The sequence below is a fragment of the Aquarana catesbeiana genome, linkage group LG02, assembly GCF_042186555.1.
Source record: "Aquarana catesbeiana isolate 2022-GZ linkage group LG02, ASM4218655v1, whole genome shotgun sequence".
NCBI lineage: Eukaryota > Metazoa > Chordata > Amphibia > Anura > Ranidae > Aquarana > Aquarana catesbeiana.
In genome coordinates, this window is record NC_133325.1 from 195,403,604 (window position 1) to 195,418,623 (window position 15,020).

The 15,020-nt window shown below is 40.8% G+C and overlaps 1 protein-coding gene across 3 annotated transcripts in view; it reads right to left on the reverse strand.

The window, feature by feature from the left end:
- Positions 1-1,935: 1,935 nt before the first annotated feature.
- Positions 1,936-15,020, reverse strand: part of LRRC63 (leucine rich repeat containing 63) — a 71,352-nt gene continuing 58,267 nt past the window's right edge. For all 3 annotated transcript variants that reach the window (XM_073614144.1, XM_073614143.1, XM_073614145.1), the window contains 2 exons: positions 6,789-7,028; positions 1,936-3,656 (listed from right to left, as the gene is read on the reverse strand). In XM_073614144.1, the coding sequence (XP_073470245.1) occupies positions 3,473-3,656; positions 6,789-7,028 (424 nt within the window). In that variant the 3' untranslated portion in view covers positions 1,936-3,472. The remainder of the gene's footprint in view (positions 3,657-6,788; positions 7,029-15,020) is intronic.

A 15,020-nucleotide genomic window follows, 5' to 3' on the forward strand; every position in this document is an offset into this window, starting at 1 on the left:
ACATTAATACATCTTTTGTGGCGATGTCCAAAACTTCAAAGATACTGGGTGGAGGTGATTGGTACCTTAACCCTTTCATGACTAAGCCTATTTCTGACATTTGGTGTTTACAAGTTAAAATCTGTATTTTTTGCTAGAAAATTACTTAGAACCCCCAAACATTATGTATATTTTTTTAGCAGAGAGTCTAGAGAATAAAATGGTGATTGTTGCAATATTTTATGTCACACTGTATTTGTGCAGCGGTCTTTTAAACGCAACTTTTTGGGGAAAAAGACACTTTCATGAATTTAAAAAAACGAAACAGTAAAGTTAGCCCAATTTTTTTATATAATGTGAAAGATGATGTTACGCCGAGTAAATAAATACCAAACATGTCACGCTTTAAAACTGCGCACACTCGTGGAATGGCGTCAAACTACGGTACCTAAAAATCTCAATAGGTGACATTTAAAAAAAAAAACGGTTACCAGGTTAGAGTTACAGAGGAGGTCTAGTGCTAGAATTATTGCTCTCGCTCTGACGATCGCGGCGATACCTCACATGTGTGATTTGACCACCGTTTACATATGCGGGTGCGACTTACGTATGCGTTTTCTTTGCTGCACGAGCTCGCGGGGACGGGGGCGCTTTAAAATTTTTTTTTTTAAATCTCATTTATTTTTATTTTTTTACATTGTGTTTTTTTTTTAAAATGTTTTGATCACTTTTACTGCTGTCAAAAGGAATGTAAACATCCCTTGTGACAGTAATAGGTGGTGACAGGTACTCTTTATGGAGGGATCGGGGGTCTAAAAGACCCCAAATCCCTCCTTTGCACTTCAAAGTATTCAAATCGCCGAAAACTATGATTCTGAATAATCTATATTTTTTTAAAAACCGGCACGCCATTGGTAGCCGAGTAAACAGGAAGTGACGTTGTGACGTCACTTCCGTGTTTACAGAGAGAAGACTGGAACGAAGCAGTTTCCGGCTTCGTGACAGTCTCTCGCTAGCCGCCGGAAGTGGTGGATCGATGATCGGGAAGCCTGATAAGAGCGGCGGCGGGAGGGGGGGGATGTCCCCTCCCGCTCCTCCGGGATAACAACCAAGCGGCTTTTAGCTGCTCGGTTGTTATCCCTGGAAAGCGGATCGCCTGCTCTAAAAAACAGTACCTGGATGATGCCTGCAGCTGCAGGCATCACCCCGGTATAACCCCCGAAAGCCAAGGCCACGTATCTGCGTACGCTCGGCGGCAAGGGGTTAAATAGGGTATTGGATATTAATATTCCGGTTGAACCGCTTATATGTATATTGGGTTACTGTGATACCTCTATCTACACCTCCCCTATTGGTAATACTATAAGGCGCGCACTTTTTGTTGCCCGTAGACAGATTGCTCTTAAGTGGACCTCTCCACATCCACCGACCGACTGTGTCCGATTGGATTGTAGATCTCAATAGGATCATTCTCTTTGAAAAGCATACATATTCCATAAGGAACTCCCTGAATAAGTTTGATGTTATCTGGTCTAGATGGCTTCAATCTATGACTGTCAACCAATGGGTACTGTGTACTTTGTAATACTAGATATTGCTATTTTTTTTTGTGTGTCATATATACTCTGAGTGAGTGGGGGGGGGGGGGGTGGCGGTGGTTTGTTGAAGGGGGGTGGTTTGGGTTTTTTTTGGGGGGGGTTTGGTGTGATTTCTATTTTTGTGGTTTTGTCTGTATTGTGTCATTGTTGTTTTCATATAAAATAATAAAAAGGATTTGATAAAAAAAAAAATACATTCAATTTGCACTGGGGACAATTTCTAATATTTCTCTATTCTTTCTCATGAAACCTTACATTATAAAGATAAATGTATCAAAACCTGCTACCAATTTAAGCCCCATCTGAATTTAATAAAAATATCAAGAGCATAAAAAGGATAAAAGTGGTAGAAGTAAAATGTGAATTCAGTAAGTCTTTATTGCAGCTGATAGATGATCACAAAATTAGCCATTATATTTCAGGGACTCAACACTCCCCCTTCATCACTAAAGTCACAGTTCTGTCTGGAGTTGCACATCGCCTGTTAAGGTCATTCTCTTGCTTTCACTCAAGTTGTTTTGTGGTTCGGTTTAGAAACTTCCTTTGTATGCTGTTTCCTCATATTCCTCAGCCTAGGAGATCTTGAGACAATATATATATATATATATATATATATATATAGGCAATAATAAACTTTTTCGGCATCTTATTATGAAAAACAAACGAGACAAGCAAGCTTTTATCATTTGAAGGCTAAGTTCAGAGAAGGTCAAAATAAATTTTAATAAATCATCATGTGCTGATAGGGACTGGTATCTAAGATAAAATTGGAGGGAAGGGACACACCCCCTTCACACGGCACGCAGGAACAGATCTGAGGCTGTCAATCATCTGGAGCTCCCTCCCCTGTCACCTTTTTTTCTCTTGGTGTCAGGAAAACTTGTCAGAGGTGATTTATACAGTTAGCACAGGAACAAAGAAGCAGACAGAAATGACACTTAGGGCTCTTACTTGTGACAAGAACACACTATAGAGGGATATGCTTTGTTCATATGTCATGTCTGGGGTTTACACATAATCGATACACCTCATTATTTCACTTTGTCTGTAGAAATCTACACAATGCATTTCAAAGCTCATGTGACATGTCGAAAAAAAAGGCCTCATGAGTAATCCTGAGTGCTCAGACAAGACAGATCTTCAGAATATCCTCACTTTTCCCATTTAAAGAAAAATTGACAGTGTTTATGAAAATGCCTTGTGATACTTGCCTCTTAAAACAATCCCCTGCCAATTCGTCCTCTATCTCAACCAGCAGCCAATTGCTAGGTCAGAGCACTGACAAGGGGGCTGATGTCACTGCACCCTCTAGGCTCTCACTCTAGTCAACATCAGGTATTTTTTGCCATATGTGATGGTGGAAGGAGCAGCATGAGCAGCGAATATCACTGGGTCAGGAGGGGCCTTTTTACAGACACTGTCACTTTGACACTAGTCACTTTAAGCATAGTAATGGTTTCAGGATTTAACAAAGCCACGTAAAAGATAACATTTATGATCTGTAGGTGATTAATAATAAAATGCACAGTCGAATTCCAATGGCTTTGACAGAGAAACACATAAATGTACAGATACATTTGATTTCATCTTCCTTTGTGTAGCTGCTGCATTTTTTTTATTGCATAGCTGAGCAGGTCAGGACCAGAGAATGCTCAATTCTCATAAGACCATACTGCATGTGAGGCAGAGCTCTAGGAAATCCTTTTTGAGCATCACTGCTCTTTAACAAGCCCTATATTCTTAAGTAATTAATAGCACCCGCAGTTTATATACATCATCTGCACATGGTTATGATTTATTATTGGTATTATAGTGAAGAAGTAGACCAGTGCTTGATATACCAGGACTTTGGTTTTCTCCAGGGATCAGTACTTAAAATATCAATATCAAAAATATTAGCTTTCGTAGAGATGCTTAGTAAGAGATTCTGTCTGGCTCATGAAGCTTCTGTAACAAGATGGTGAGCAGGCGTGAAACATGAATGGAAGCTGGCGGATCCCAAAGATTTTTTCACAAGGTCGGATAAAGCGCAGACCTTCACCTGACAGGGCTCCCCTGCAGCAATCGCAAGCTTTAACCCTAAGTGAAAAAGAAAATAAGGATAACATAACTCGATAATACTTTAGAGTATCTGTACACTGGCTCAGTCAGTGGGAAAGACAACAGCGGGTTTTTCCTGTGCAAAAGTTTGTGCAGAAATGCCCCCCTTTTATAGGCCATTACTTCAGCGACCCTGTCAGGAAAAAAAGGTCTACCTGCAAAAAAAAAGAGAGAGAGTAAATACTTACCTCTCCAGATTTTTATGCCACTAAATGCCACTCGCTTGAAGAGGTACCTTTCTCTGAAGTCTGCTGAGAATACAACACATTACTTCAGGACACTTCTTTTGCAGATAGACCTTTTGTGGGAATTTGTTTTTCTTGACAGAGTCCCTTTAAAATAAACTTCACAAATTTTTGGATAGCGTGGGGACCACTCCTCCTGAACACCAGTAAAAGCAATGGCTTGTGGGGTTCTGCTCTCTGGAGCATATTCCCCATATATTCAATTTAAAACACCACTAGGAGGACAATTACATTAGTATTAATGTGTTGCAAGCTCCATTCTTTATAGAAATATAAGGTAAATACGGCCCAGAATAAGAAATCTGGATGGTCAGTTCTTGTTGTCACAGAAGTTTAGCAACTGGGGAGAGAAATCCTTTACAGGTAGTAAAGAACCAGAAGGGCAAATACCCCATTCCCTGCTTTATCCAAAACGAAATGAAGCTGTGTGATGCTCCCTGTAAAAATAAATGTAATGTTTAACCACTTGCCGACCAGCCGCCGCAGTTTTACTGCGGCAGAATGGCACGGCTGGGCGAAGCGACATTATGTTACGTTGCTTCGCCCTGTGGCCACTAGGGGCGCGCGCCGCTGGAGGGGAGAAGTGACAGATCGTCTGTTCATACAGAGTATGAACAGCAATCTTACTCTTCCCCTACACAGTCCCATCCCCCCTTCAGTTAGAAACACAAACAGGGAACACAATTAACCACTTGATCGCCCCCTAGTGTTAACCCCTTCATTGCCAGTGACATTTTTACAGTAATCAATGCATTTTTATAGCACTGATCGCTGTATTAATGCCAATGGTTCCAAAAATGTGTCAAAATCGTCCGCTGTGTCCGCCATAATGTCGCAGTCCTGATAAAAATCGCAGATCGCCGCCATTACTAGTAAAAAAAAAAAAATTTATAAAAATGGCATAAAACTATCCCCTATTTCATAGATGCTATAACTTTTGCGCAAACCAATATAGAGGAAAGATTTAGGGACTTTTTATTTTTTCTATTGTTTTTACTGGCAATGGCGGCGATCTGCGATTTTTAGTGGGATTGCGGCAGACAAATCTGACCCCAAGTGACACCAATACAGTGATCAGTGCTATAAAAATGCACTGTTCACTGTATAAATACCACTGGCAGGGAAGGGGTTAACACTAGGGGGCGATCAAGGGGTTAACTGTGTTCTCTGGGAGGTGTTTCTAACTGCATGGCTGATGGGCTGCCTGGGAGAAGAGAGAGATCACTAGGAACAGCTGATCTCTTTCTCCTCCCTGTCAGCACAGGGATCTGTTTGTTTACATTGACAGATCCCCGTTCTGGCTCTCTTTCCTGTGATCGCGGGTGGCCATAGAGTCCGCCGGACCCGCGAGCGAGCTCTTGCTGCGCGCATGCACGCCCGCAGTACCATATACACAGACCGACGTACAGGTATGTCGGTTTGCGCAGCCGAGTATATACATGCTGAAGGTGGATGGCAAGTGGTAAATGTTAATTCAATAAAGTGTAAGTAAAAACTTTTTTTAGGCTTGCAAGTTTTCTATTGCAGTCTGTATCCCCCTGGGGAGATTACCCCCCCTCTATTTGTCCTAGTGACTACTGTCACCAGGCAGAAAATTAAAGGAAATTCTAAAAGTAAAAGGTGAAGGGAAACCATCTAAAAGGTGACATTTTGGGAGATTTCTTCTCACTTCTTGCACAGACAGAAAGTAAAATTAAAATCAGCATGACACAGGTAGAAAAAATACTCTGCTAGGGCTTTTAACCCTTCCTTACTCGAACCAAAGCCCAAAAATATGGGCAATAAATGGGCAAAAATGGGCAATAAATAGAAAAACAGACTGAAGTTTTACCCCTCGTGGTCTATCCAAAACAAAAATAAAGTCTACACATTCCCTCAAGCTGAGCAACAGAAACATGAGGATGTGCAATGCAGAGAAATCCATATTAACCAATTAGATTTCAGATTACTGAAGTCAAGACAATTACCAGTAAATTCAGACTGATAGCTATTGGCTTATCCTATTTGCATAAATTTGGCTTTCAATAAACCTGCCTGAGAAGTGGGTATAGGAAACTGTTGGGAAACAAACTTCTCATAAGCTGTATAAAATAGAGAACTGCCTGATAATTTATTTACATCGTTTATTGCACCCAAGTCTAATTAGGATTAAAAGGTGGGTGCAACACAAGTACACTGTGGCATTGCATGACTGTAGCTTAGTGTTTAGAAGTCCACCAAAGCAAAAAATTGGATTTTTAGTTTGCCTTCTATCCTTTTTTTGCAGCACATCACGGGACACAGAGCATATTCATAGCCATGACAATAGGGTTATGCTGACAGCTTCAGGTGAATGGATGATAAGGATGTCCCAAAGCACTGAATACGAACAGAGGGCAAGATGGCAACAAGCCAACTGGCCCAAAACAACTAAACCAGAACAGGTTAGTACCTTACGCAGCAGCCCACAAAACACGCTAACCAAAAGTAGCGTTCCTAGTGGTTCTAACATCCACTTAGTAAAACCTTGGAAAAGTGTGAACCGAAGACCAGGTAACAGCTTTACAAACTACTACTAGCTACTGAAGCCTGATGTCAAATAGCCCAGGAAGCAGAAAAATACTAAAGCCCTGTCTAATGGGAAGGGGTTATTCCTAGGAGGGTATTTCTTGTCTTTTTTTTTTTTTTTTTTTACCAGTGTCCATTCACCTAAAGGTAGCATAACCCTATCATCATGTATATGAAGATGATCTGTGTCCCCTGAGTGCATTAAATAAATAATTACTGTATTACATGTGCAGCACAATTCTAAAAGGCCTGTTGAAAAAAACTATATCCTGCATCATTTGATTTTACATATTCAAATTCTAGCCTGCATATCACTTACTTGAGCAGTATTTCTTTGACTTCACTGGGGATGTCTGCAAAGTAGCGAATCATGTTGTTTTTGGCAAAAGCCATGGCAGCTATGTCAAGTAGACATTGTGGTTGGATGTGGGTGTTCTCTCTCCAGAACAGGGGGTGCATTCGGTTGTTGCCTACACGTAGCTGCTTAAGCTTTAGTTTTAGTGCCCCACAAGGCATTGCTGGCAAGCTGTTACCTTCCACATTCAGGAACTCCAAAGATCTAGACAAATACAGATTATTTACAACATAATACTGAAGAAGAAAAAACACATTTCAGTTTTTTTTTTGATGGGACAATGCACACCAGCTGCATTGAAGGAATCGCAGGCATTAGGGTTTGAGGGCTTGTTTACACAGGCTGCCAGGAGGATAATAAAAATGGGCAGATGACCCACAGATTTTCAACTCCCTTACCACCAAACTGCAAGTGAACATGGTCAGGAGCATGTTTAGTACATACTGGCAAGGTTGTGGCAGTATACAACAGTTCGAGTTTAGCATGGGGTATTGCTGCCAAACACAACCCAATTAAGTGAATGGGGCCACATTGCTACAAGATATATCAAAAGAAAATCCCAATGAGGCTGAAAAGCACAGAGGAAATAGACTGTGCCACTCATGTAAACAAGCCCTAAGATTTTTATTTTTCAAAACATTTTTAGGATTGGAAAACACTCACATTAAACATTGGTCTAAAGAAAAAGCAGGATATTGCTTCAAAACGAGGATCTGTTGAAATCATTATATATAACTAGTTAACACATTTACTTCCTTAACTTGCAATGAAACAGCAGATTACATATATTCAAGGCCACCCAAGTTGTGCTTACCCACCCTCTCCTTAGCAATCTCACCCTTTCCTCACCATTTCCACCCTCTCCTTAGCATTTCTACTCTCTCCTCAGCATTCCAATCCTATTCTTAGCATCCCCACCTTCTCCTATTTCCACCATCCCCTTAGCATTCTTACACTCTCTGGACCATTTCAATTGAGAACAAAACAGGTAACAATTCAGCGTCTTCATTTAGCACATATAATTCATCTTCAGAAAAGTGTCTTGTTTGGTTTGGGTACTATTTGAGCACATACTGTGGGTATAGAAAATAATCACCCTCTTTAAAATAATCACATTTTGTTGCTTTGTAGCCTGAAATGAAGACAGCTACAGTTTTTGTTGTATCTAGCTGTATTTACTAAGTGCAACTTATAACATCCAAGTGAAAGATATAACACCAACGTGTCAGGGAAAAATTTTTAAAAATTCAATAACCAAATTGCTGAGTTGGAAAAAGGATACTCTTGGTGTTCACCCCCTTGTGTCAGTATTTTTGCTTTAGCTACAGCCTTTAGTCTGTTGGGATACGTCTCTACTAACTTTGCAATATTTGCCCACACTTCCTAGAAGAACTGCTCAAGTTCAGTTAAATTAAAGGGGGGTGATTCTTTTCCATACCCACTGTAAAATTTATACTGTGCGTGCTATACACTTATTACACATGGCAAATAAATTTTGCACATCCAAGGCACAACAGGAAGTGAGATGTACTCTCTTTAAAATGAGGTATGCTCGCTCATAAGACAGGGGTCATTGGAACAAGTGTCCCCACTGAAAGATTTCCCCACTCCTATTCTGATGGCATCTCATAAATTTGGTTTCTCCCTCACTTTCATTCCATGCGATAGTGGTCACAGGGATAAACAGAAAGTGTATCTCCCTGATGGGGACACAGATAAAAACATGACAGGGGTCTTAACCCATCAGCATTCTAATCAAAACTAAACTAAAATAGTTGGCTTTAGATACACTTTAATTGTTCAATGACTCTCTAAAATTACAAATGCTGATCAGCATGTGCCAAATGCGCATACATCATGTAGATTTTAGGGAGAGTTCAAGCTAGTTTCACATGTTCAAAGCAGATATAAAATTGAGACTGATCAGTTTCCTTGCTGTAATCAGATGATATTTAGTTGCTGACAAGTGAGGCGAAGCCTTCTCTGGAAGCATGGATGAGTTTCAATGGCCAGGAGACAGTATGCTTGGTAAATTCTTTCTGTTTTCCAACACAAGCCAACACAGGCTTGGCAATATAAATAGACTAAATATAAATGAAAAGTACTTTGGGGTGTATTTGATGGAGTCCAAGCTGAACAAGGTGGGCTATTCAACATGTTCCTGGTACCAAGAGTACCGTTGTCCTGCAAAACACTCTACATTTAGCTAAATCTTTCTCTATGCATCCAGGAAATTCCAGACACATACATTCTGGACTGATGCTTGAGACATTAGCTCAGTCTTGGGGCTCTGCCACACTAAATATCCTGCAAGCTAATGGGGGCGCTGTTACTGACTGCTGGGATGCTCTAATAGGTTGAGGAGGCCCAGTAGTGTAGTAGAGCTCTAAAATACAACTCAAGTTGACACCTTCAATCAGCTGGTGCCCAGGATGGGGGTCTATGATTAACAATAAAGATAACCTTCAGGTAGCTTTTTGTCTGCTTTTAATCCATAATTAATTGGATATTGCCTTTTATTTATCTCTGTCACTTACAGTCTGCAGATTAAGCACAGTTAATCAAATTTACTCCCAGTGAGAGTTGTTGAGCTAAAACACTAGCACGTTCCTATCGCAAAGGCCGACCAGTACACGTTGCTAAAACCCTGTCTAGACCTTTGCACAAGAATCAGGAAAGGGAAGTTATTATACTTATTTTAGTACGATACTGTTTTGATGAGCCACCAGTTGATATTTATACAGGAATCCGAAGTTGACATTTTTCTTCTTCAGTTTTTTATTTCTATCTATGCCCTGACATTAAATCTATTAGCAATGATGCAGAATAGAGGTAAGCCTGTTTCCTGTTTGCCTTTTACCTCATTGTTACATAGTACAGCAAGTGACACTCTGTTCCTTCTCCAGCACCACGCACAGCTATTTCCTGTGACACAATGTGCAACACAGCATTTAAATGCTTGGGCCAGTGCAATTTCCTCTAAATTGATCTCTACTACAAATCATTATAAACAGAAAAAATCCATAGCCCATTAACCCCTTCAGCTCCGGAAGATTTACCCCCCTTCATTACCAGGCCATTATTTGCGATATGGCACTGTGCTATTTTTAACTGACAATTGCGCTGTCGTGCGACACTGTACCAAAATACATTTTTATCTTTTTTTCCCACAAATCAAACTTTATTTTTGTGGCATTTGATCAACTCTGCGTTTTAATTTTTTTGCGCTATAAACAAAGAGAGACCGCCAATTTTGACAATATATATATATATATATATATATATAAACAATATTTTTTACTTTCTGCTATAAAACATACCCAATAAAAAATTTAAAAAAATCTAATTTTTTCATTAGTTTAGGCCAAAATCTATTCTGCTACATGTTTTTGGTAACAAAAATCCTGACAAGCGTATATTGATTGGTTTGCACTAGGGATTCACCGATACCGATGCCGATACTTGGCATTTTCGGGGGTATCGGTACTCGTGAAAATGCACCGATACCAGAAACCGATACCGGAAGTGACATCAGCTTGGGCGAAGCTCGGGAACCGGATAAGGTTGCGGCCTCCACGCGGCGGTGAGTGTGGTTTCCCTCATGACAGACATGTGTTTTGCTGCTGCGCCTGCTACATGGCTGCCCCACGTGGCGAGCGTCCTCCTTACACCATGTCCCCTCATGGCGGCCGGTGAGTGCTCTTCTCTATTTCTAACTGTTGCTTGCTTTCTTCTTATGTGTCCCACGGCCAGCGATTGCTGTACAGTACTACTAGCTTGCATCATCATTTGCCTAACATGGCGGACGGCCTGTGTTATACTTAAGTTAGTTTTGTCCCACATTGTCTCTCTCTCTCTTGCCTAACTTGGCGGCCGGCCTGTGTTATATTTTAGTTTGTCCCACATTGTCTCTCTCTTGCCTAACATGGCTGCCGGCCTGTGTTACACTTAGTTTGTCCTACATTGTCTCTCTCTCTCTTGCCTAACATAATGTCCACTGTCCAGCATGGGGGCCGGCCTGTGTTTGTGTGTGTTGCATAAATTAAGCTAGTGTCCCACATTGTCTCTGTTGCCTAACATGTCCATCATGGCGGCAAATGAGTGTTGCTGTTACATAAATCTTGATTGTCTCTTGCCTAACATTTTCCTGCATGTGCCTTTCTGAGACCAGCCTCTGCTTTTTGTATTGTAGAGATACCGACCGTTGTACCCGACAGATGGATGTCATCATCCCCGCTGGTTTACTTGGCCATGCCAAGATGCTGGGTGCAGCAGGAACAACCAACAAGCACCGGTGAGAGCAGCTTCATTATTCTAAAAAATAGTAGGTGTCATCATGTGTGAAAAAATCAGAAAACAAAACATTTGGGCTCAAAATTTTTTCCCCATTTTCCTCATTTTTTCCCCCTTAAGGTGGAGAGACTTACTTATTTCTGGCTTTAAGTGCAATGTAAACGGATGCCACTGCCAGCAAAATGTCAGCTGTCTGGAAGTTTTTTTAAAATTGATGAAACCAACAAACGCATTGCAGACTGCAAACTCTGTTCTGCCAAAATATCCAGAGGAGGTTCAAAAGTTAGTTCTTATAATACCAGTAATCTCATAAAACACCTCAAAATGAAACACAAGACTGAGCATGGCGAATTTACAGCTGTCACTAGCTCTTGCACTCAGCAGCTGACACTGCAGCAAACCCTTGCCAGACGTGAAAAATTTTCCATGGATAACCCAAGGGCTAAAAAAATTTCTATAGTAGTTACCCAGTTCATTGTTCTTGATGATCAGCCACTATCAATAGTTGACAATGTGGGTTTTCGTCGACTCTTTGAATCTTTTGGACCCAAAGTACGAAATTCCCAGCCGCCGTCATGTCACAGATGTCATGTTGCCACAATTACACAACACAGTGAAAAAACACATTACCAACACGCTACAGGTGGATATAAAGGTTATCAGTTTCAACACGGACATTTGGAGCAGTAGTGTGAGTCCCATGTCTGTAATTAGCTTAACTGCACAGTGGACTGATACCAATTTCACTCTGCACCAAGTCATGCTGCACGCAAATAAATTTCAAGGTTCTCACACAGGCCAAGCTATAAGAAGCATACTAGAAGAAATGCTTGACACTTGGGCGATTCCCAAAAGTTCTGTCCATGTGGTAGTCCGTGATAATGGCAAAAATATGATAAAAGGTGTACAAGATGCTGGTCTTCAGAGTCTTTCATGTCTGGCACATACACTGCAGCTGGCTGTCTCAGAGGGGCTTTTATCACAGCGCAGCATTATGGAGGCTGTGGGAGTTGGGCGCAAAAGAGTTGGGCACTTTAAACATTCAAACCTGGCATATTCTCGGCTGCAAGATATTCAGATCCAGCTTGGTCAACCCATTAAAATATTTCAACAAGATGTTCAGACTCGCTGGAACAGCACTTTTTACATGCTGCAGTCTCCAATAGCGCAAAAACGGGCCATTGGAGTATATGTGTCAGAACATGAGCTGCCTGCAACGATCACTGCAAATCAGTCAATCTCATGGAGAAGATGATCAACATCTTGGCTCCCTTTGAAGAGTTGACTCGGCATGTGAGTTGTTCAGATTCTTTTGCCTCGGATGTAATTCCTGCAGTGACTGTGCTACAGCGATTATTATCTAAAGAAGTGGATGAGGACCACAGTGTTAAAACGATGAAGAACACATTGCTTGGTGCTTTGCAGAAACGGTTCTCTGACATGGAGCAAAATCCACTTTACTGCATCGCTACCTTACTCGATCCAAGGTAATCAATTATTGCTGGCTGCTTTTTTGCACTGTTTTTTTGAATATTGATGATATGATTTTGTTTTTTGTTTTTTGGATGAAGGTGATATTTTACAGTGTTATTATCACTTGCTTGCATTAAAAAAAAAATTTGCAAGTGATAACACTGTAAATCTCACCTTCATAAAAAACACAAAACAAAATCGATAATGACAAACACACTTACCTGCTCTGCCTCTGTGTAATGGTTTTGCACAGAGCAAGCCAGACAACTGTTTTTGCTGTGTCCCCTGCCGTAACCTTTTCTTCTAGCAGTGCCCCTACAGCAGGCTTCCACAGTTGTTGCTTTGCTTGCATGACGTCTAATGTCTTGTATTTTTCTTCTTCTAGGTATAAAGATCGGTTCTTCTAAAATGCAGATGCTGGCAGGCCAAAGAGATGTTCGTGCTGGAAATGCAACAAATATCTTCTGTACAAGTACTACAGGCGCAGGCAGCTATGCCTGCGGTGCTTGAGAAACCAGCTACCAAAAGGCCTCATACTGAGCAATAGCCAGGTACCGGTGTGACTGTGGACAGTGTTTTTCAAGAAATTGCTTATTCATCTACATTTGAGAACAGTGCTCCCACAGCTGCTACCATACAACTAGAAGCATATCTTGGAGAGGTCACTGTGCCTCGTTCGGACAAACCTCTATTGGGCAGTCAATAAACTGCGATTTCCCACTCTAGCCCAAATGGCACAAAAATATCTTTCAGCTCCTTGCAGTAGTGTGGAAAGTGAGAGATTGTTCAGTGCAGCGTCACACATTCTGACTGACACCAGAAACCGACTTCTAACTGAACATGCAGAGATTCTTGTGTTTCTTTAAAAAAAACTTGCCACTTGCGTTTGAATTGGAAAAGTAATCTACCGCCTGTTACTGTCCAACTGTAAGGCATCATGCACAGTTGCACGCTGCAGCTCAAAGCAACTGCTCCACCTGGCATTTCAGCGTTTTTTTTTTTGTTTTTTTTTTAGCATTTCCTCTGCCTGTTAACTCCACTCCATGTTGGCCTTTAAAAAAAAATAAAATATGCCTTTTTAACTCCATGCCACAACCTTTTTCCTTAAGTGAAAAAGTGAATCACCTATGGTGTGCACATTGCACACTATAGGTGGTTCAATGTGCAATGGATGGGGGACACATAGCCTAATATGGATCGGCATAGAGTTAACACTACAGGCAAACGAAAGGCTCAAAAACAGGGAGCTCAAACGCCTGTAGGAGCAGCTACTTTGCGCTTTATTGTGCATGTGGCCTTACTGCTGCTAAGTCCTTGGCCTTGCCATCCTGGAATGACCCTAATTTTGGTCGGTGAAAAATGTTTTTTCACGTGTTTCATAAGAAGTTGAACTAGAAGCTAGCACTTTTTTTATTATTTAAAAAATGTTTACAAAATAATGTTAGTTTTGAGGTACTGTTCAGTTGCTCCTCCTCAGGCCTAACATTATTTAACTGTATTGCGCTTGGGTTGGTTGATGTGATGATGTTAACTTGTGATGTTTATTTTATACGTGGCGTCATCAACAATGATGATATTTCATGTGTTCTGTGTGAAATTTGAGCTTTTCATTTTCAAGGCATAATGCCTGTACAATGCAGCTAAAAGCATCTGCTCCTCAAGGAGTTTGAGCTTTTTTCCTGCCTGTTAACGCCTCCCCTCCATGTCAGCCCATTGCACACTAGTTTCAGGAGTTTAGTGGCAGGAAAGTTTACAGGCAGAAAAAAATCCAAAGATTTCCATTTCCAATTTCTTTGGATTTTTTTTTCTGGCTGCTGCCTGTAAGCTGCCCTGCCACTAAACTTCTGAAACCGCATAGTGTTCCTTGGCCAATGGCCATGAATGAACACATAGGCTAACATGGAGGGGAAGAGGTAACGGGTAGAGGAAAAAAAAGCTCAAAAGAGCTAAAACACCTGGAGAAGCAGCGGCTTTGAGCTGTGCATGAGGCCTTACTGCAGCCTACATGCCAACCTAACACACATCCTTGCCATCCTGGAATGTTCTGTCTGTGAAATGAGTTTCTCTTACACATGTGTAAGTTGAACTGGAAACAAACACGTGTTTTTTTTGGTTTTTGAGATTTTATAAATAATGTCTTGTGTTGTGAGTTGACTGAGGTACTGTACTGTTCTTGCTTCTCCTCATGCCTAAACATTGTGAACTTGCAATGTACATGTCATTAATGACATTGACATTATTTTTTTATATAACATGTTCTGTGCAATTTGCGCTTTAACAGCTTTTTGACCAGCAAATAAACATGTTTTCTTTCATAATATTTTGACTGCGTTTCAATTCCTCATATTATGGTGAAAATGTGTAATTTTTCATTATTTACAAAAAAAATGGTCACATGACCAAAATCAGGTGTCGGCGAGTACATGATGT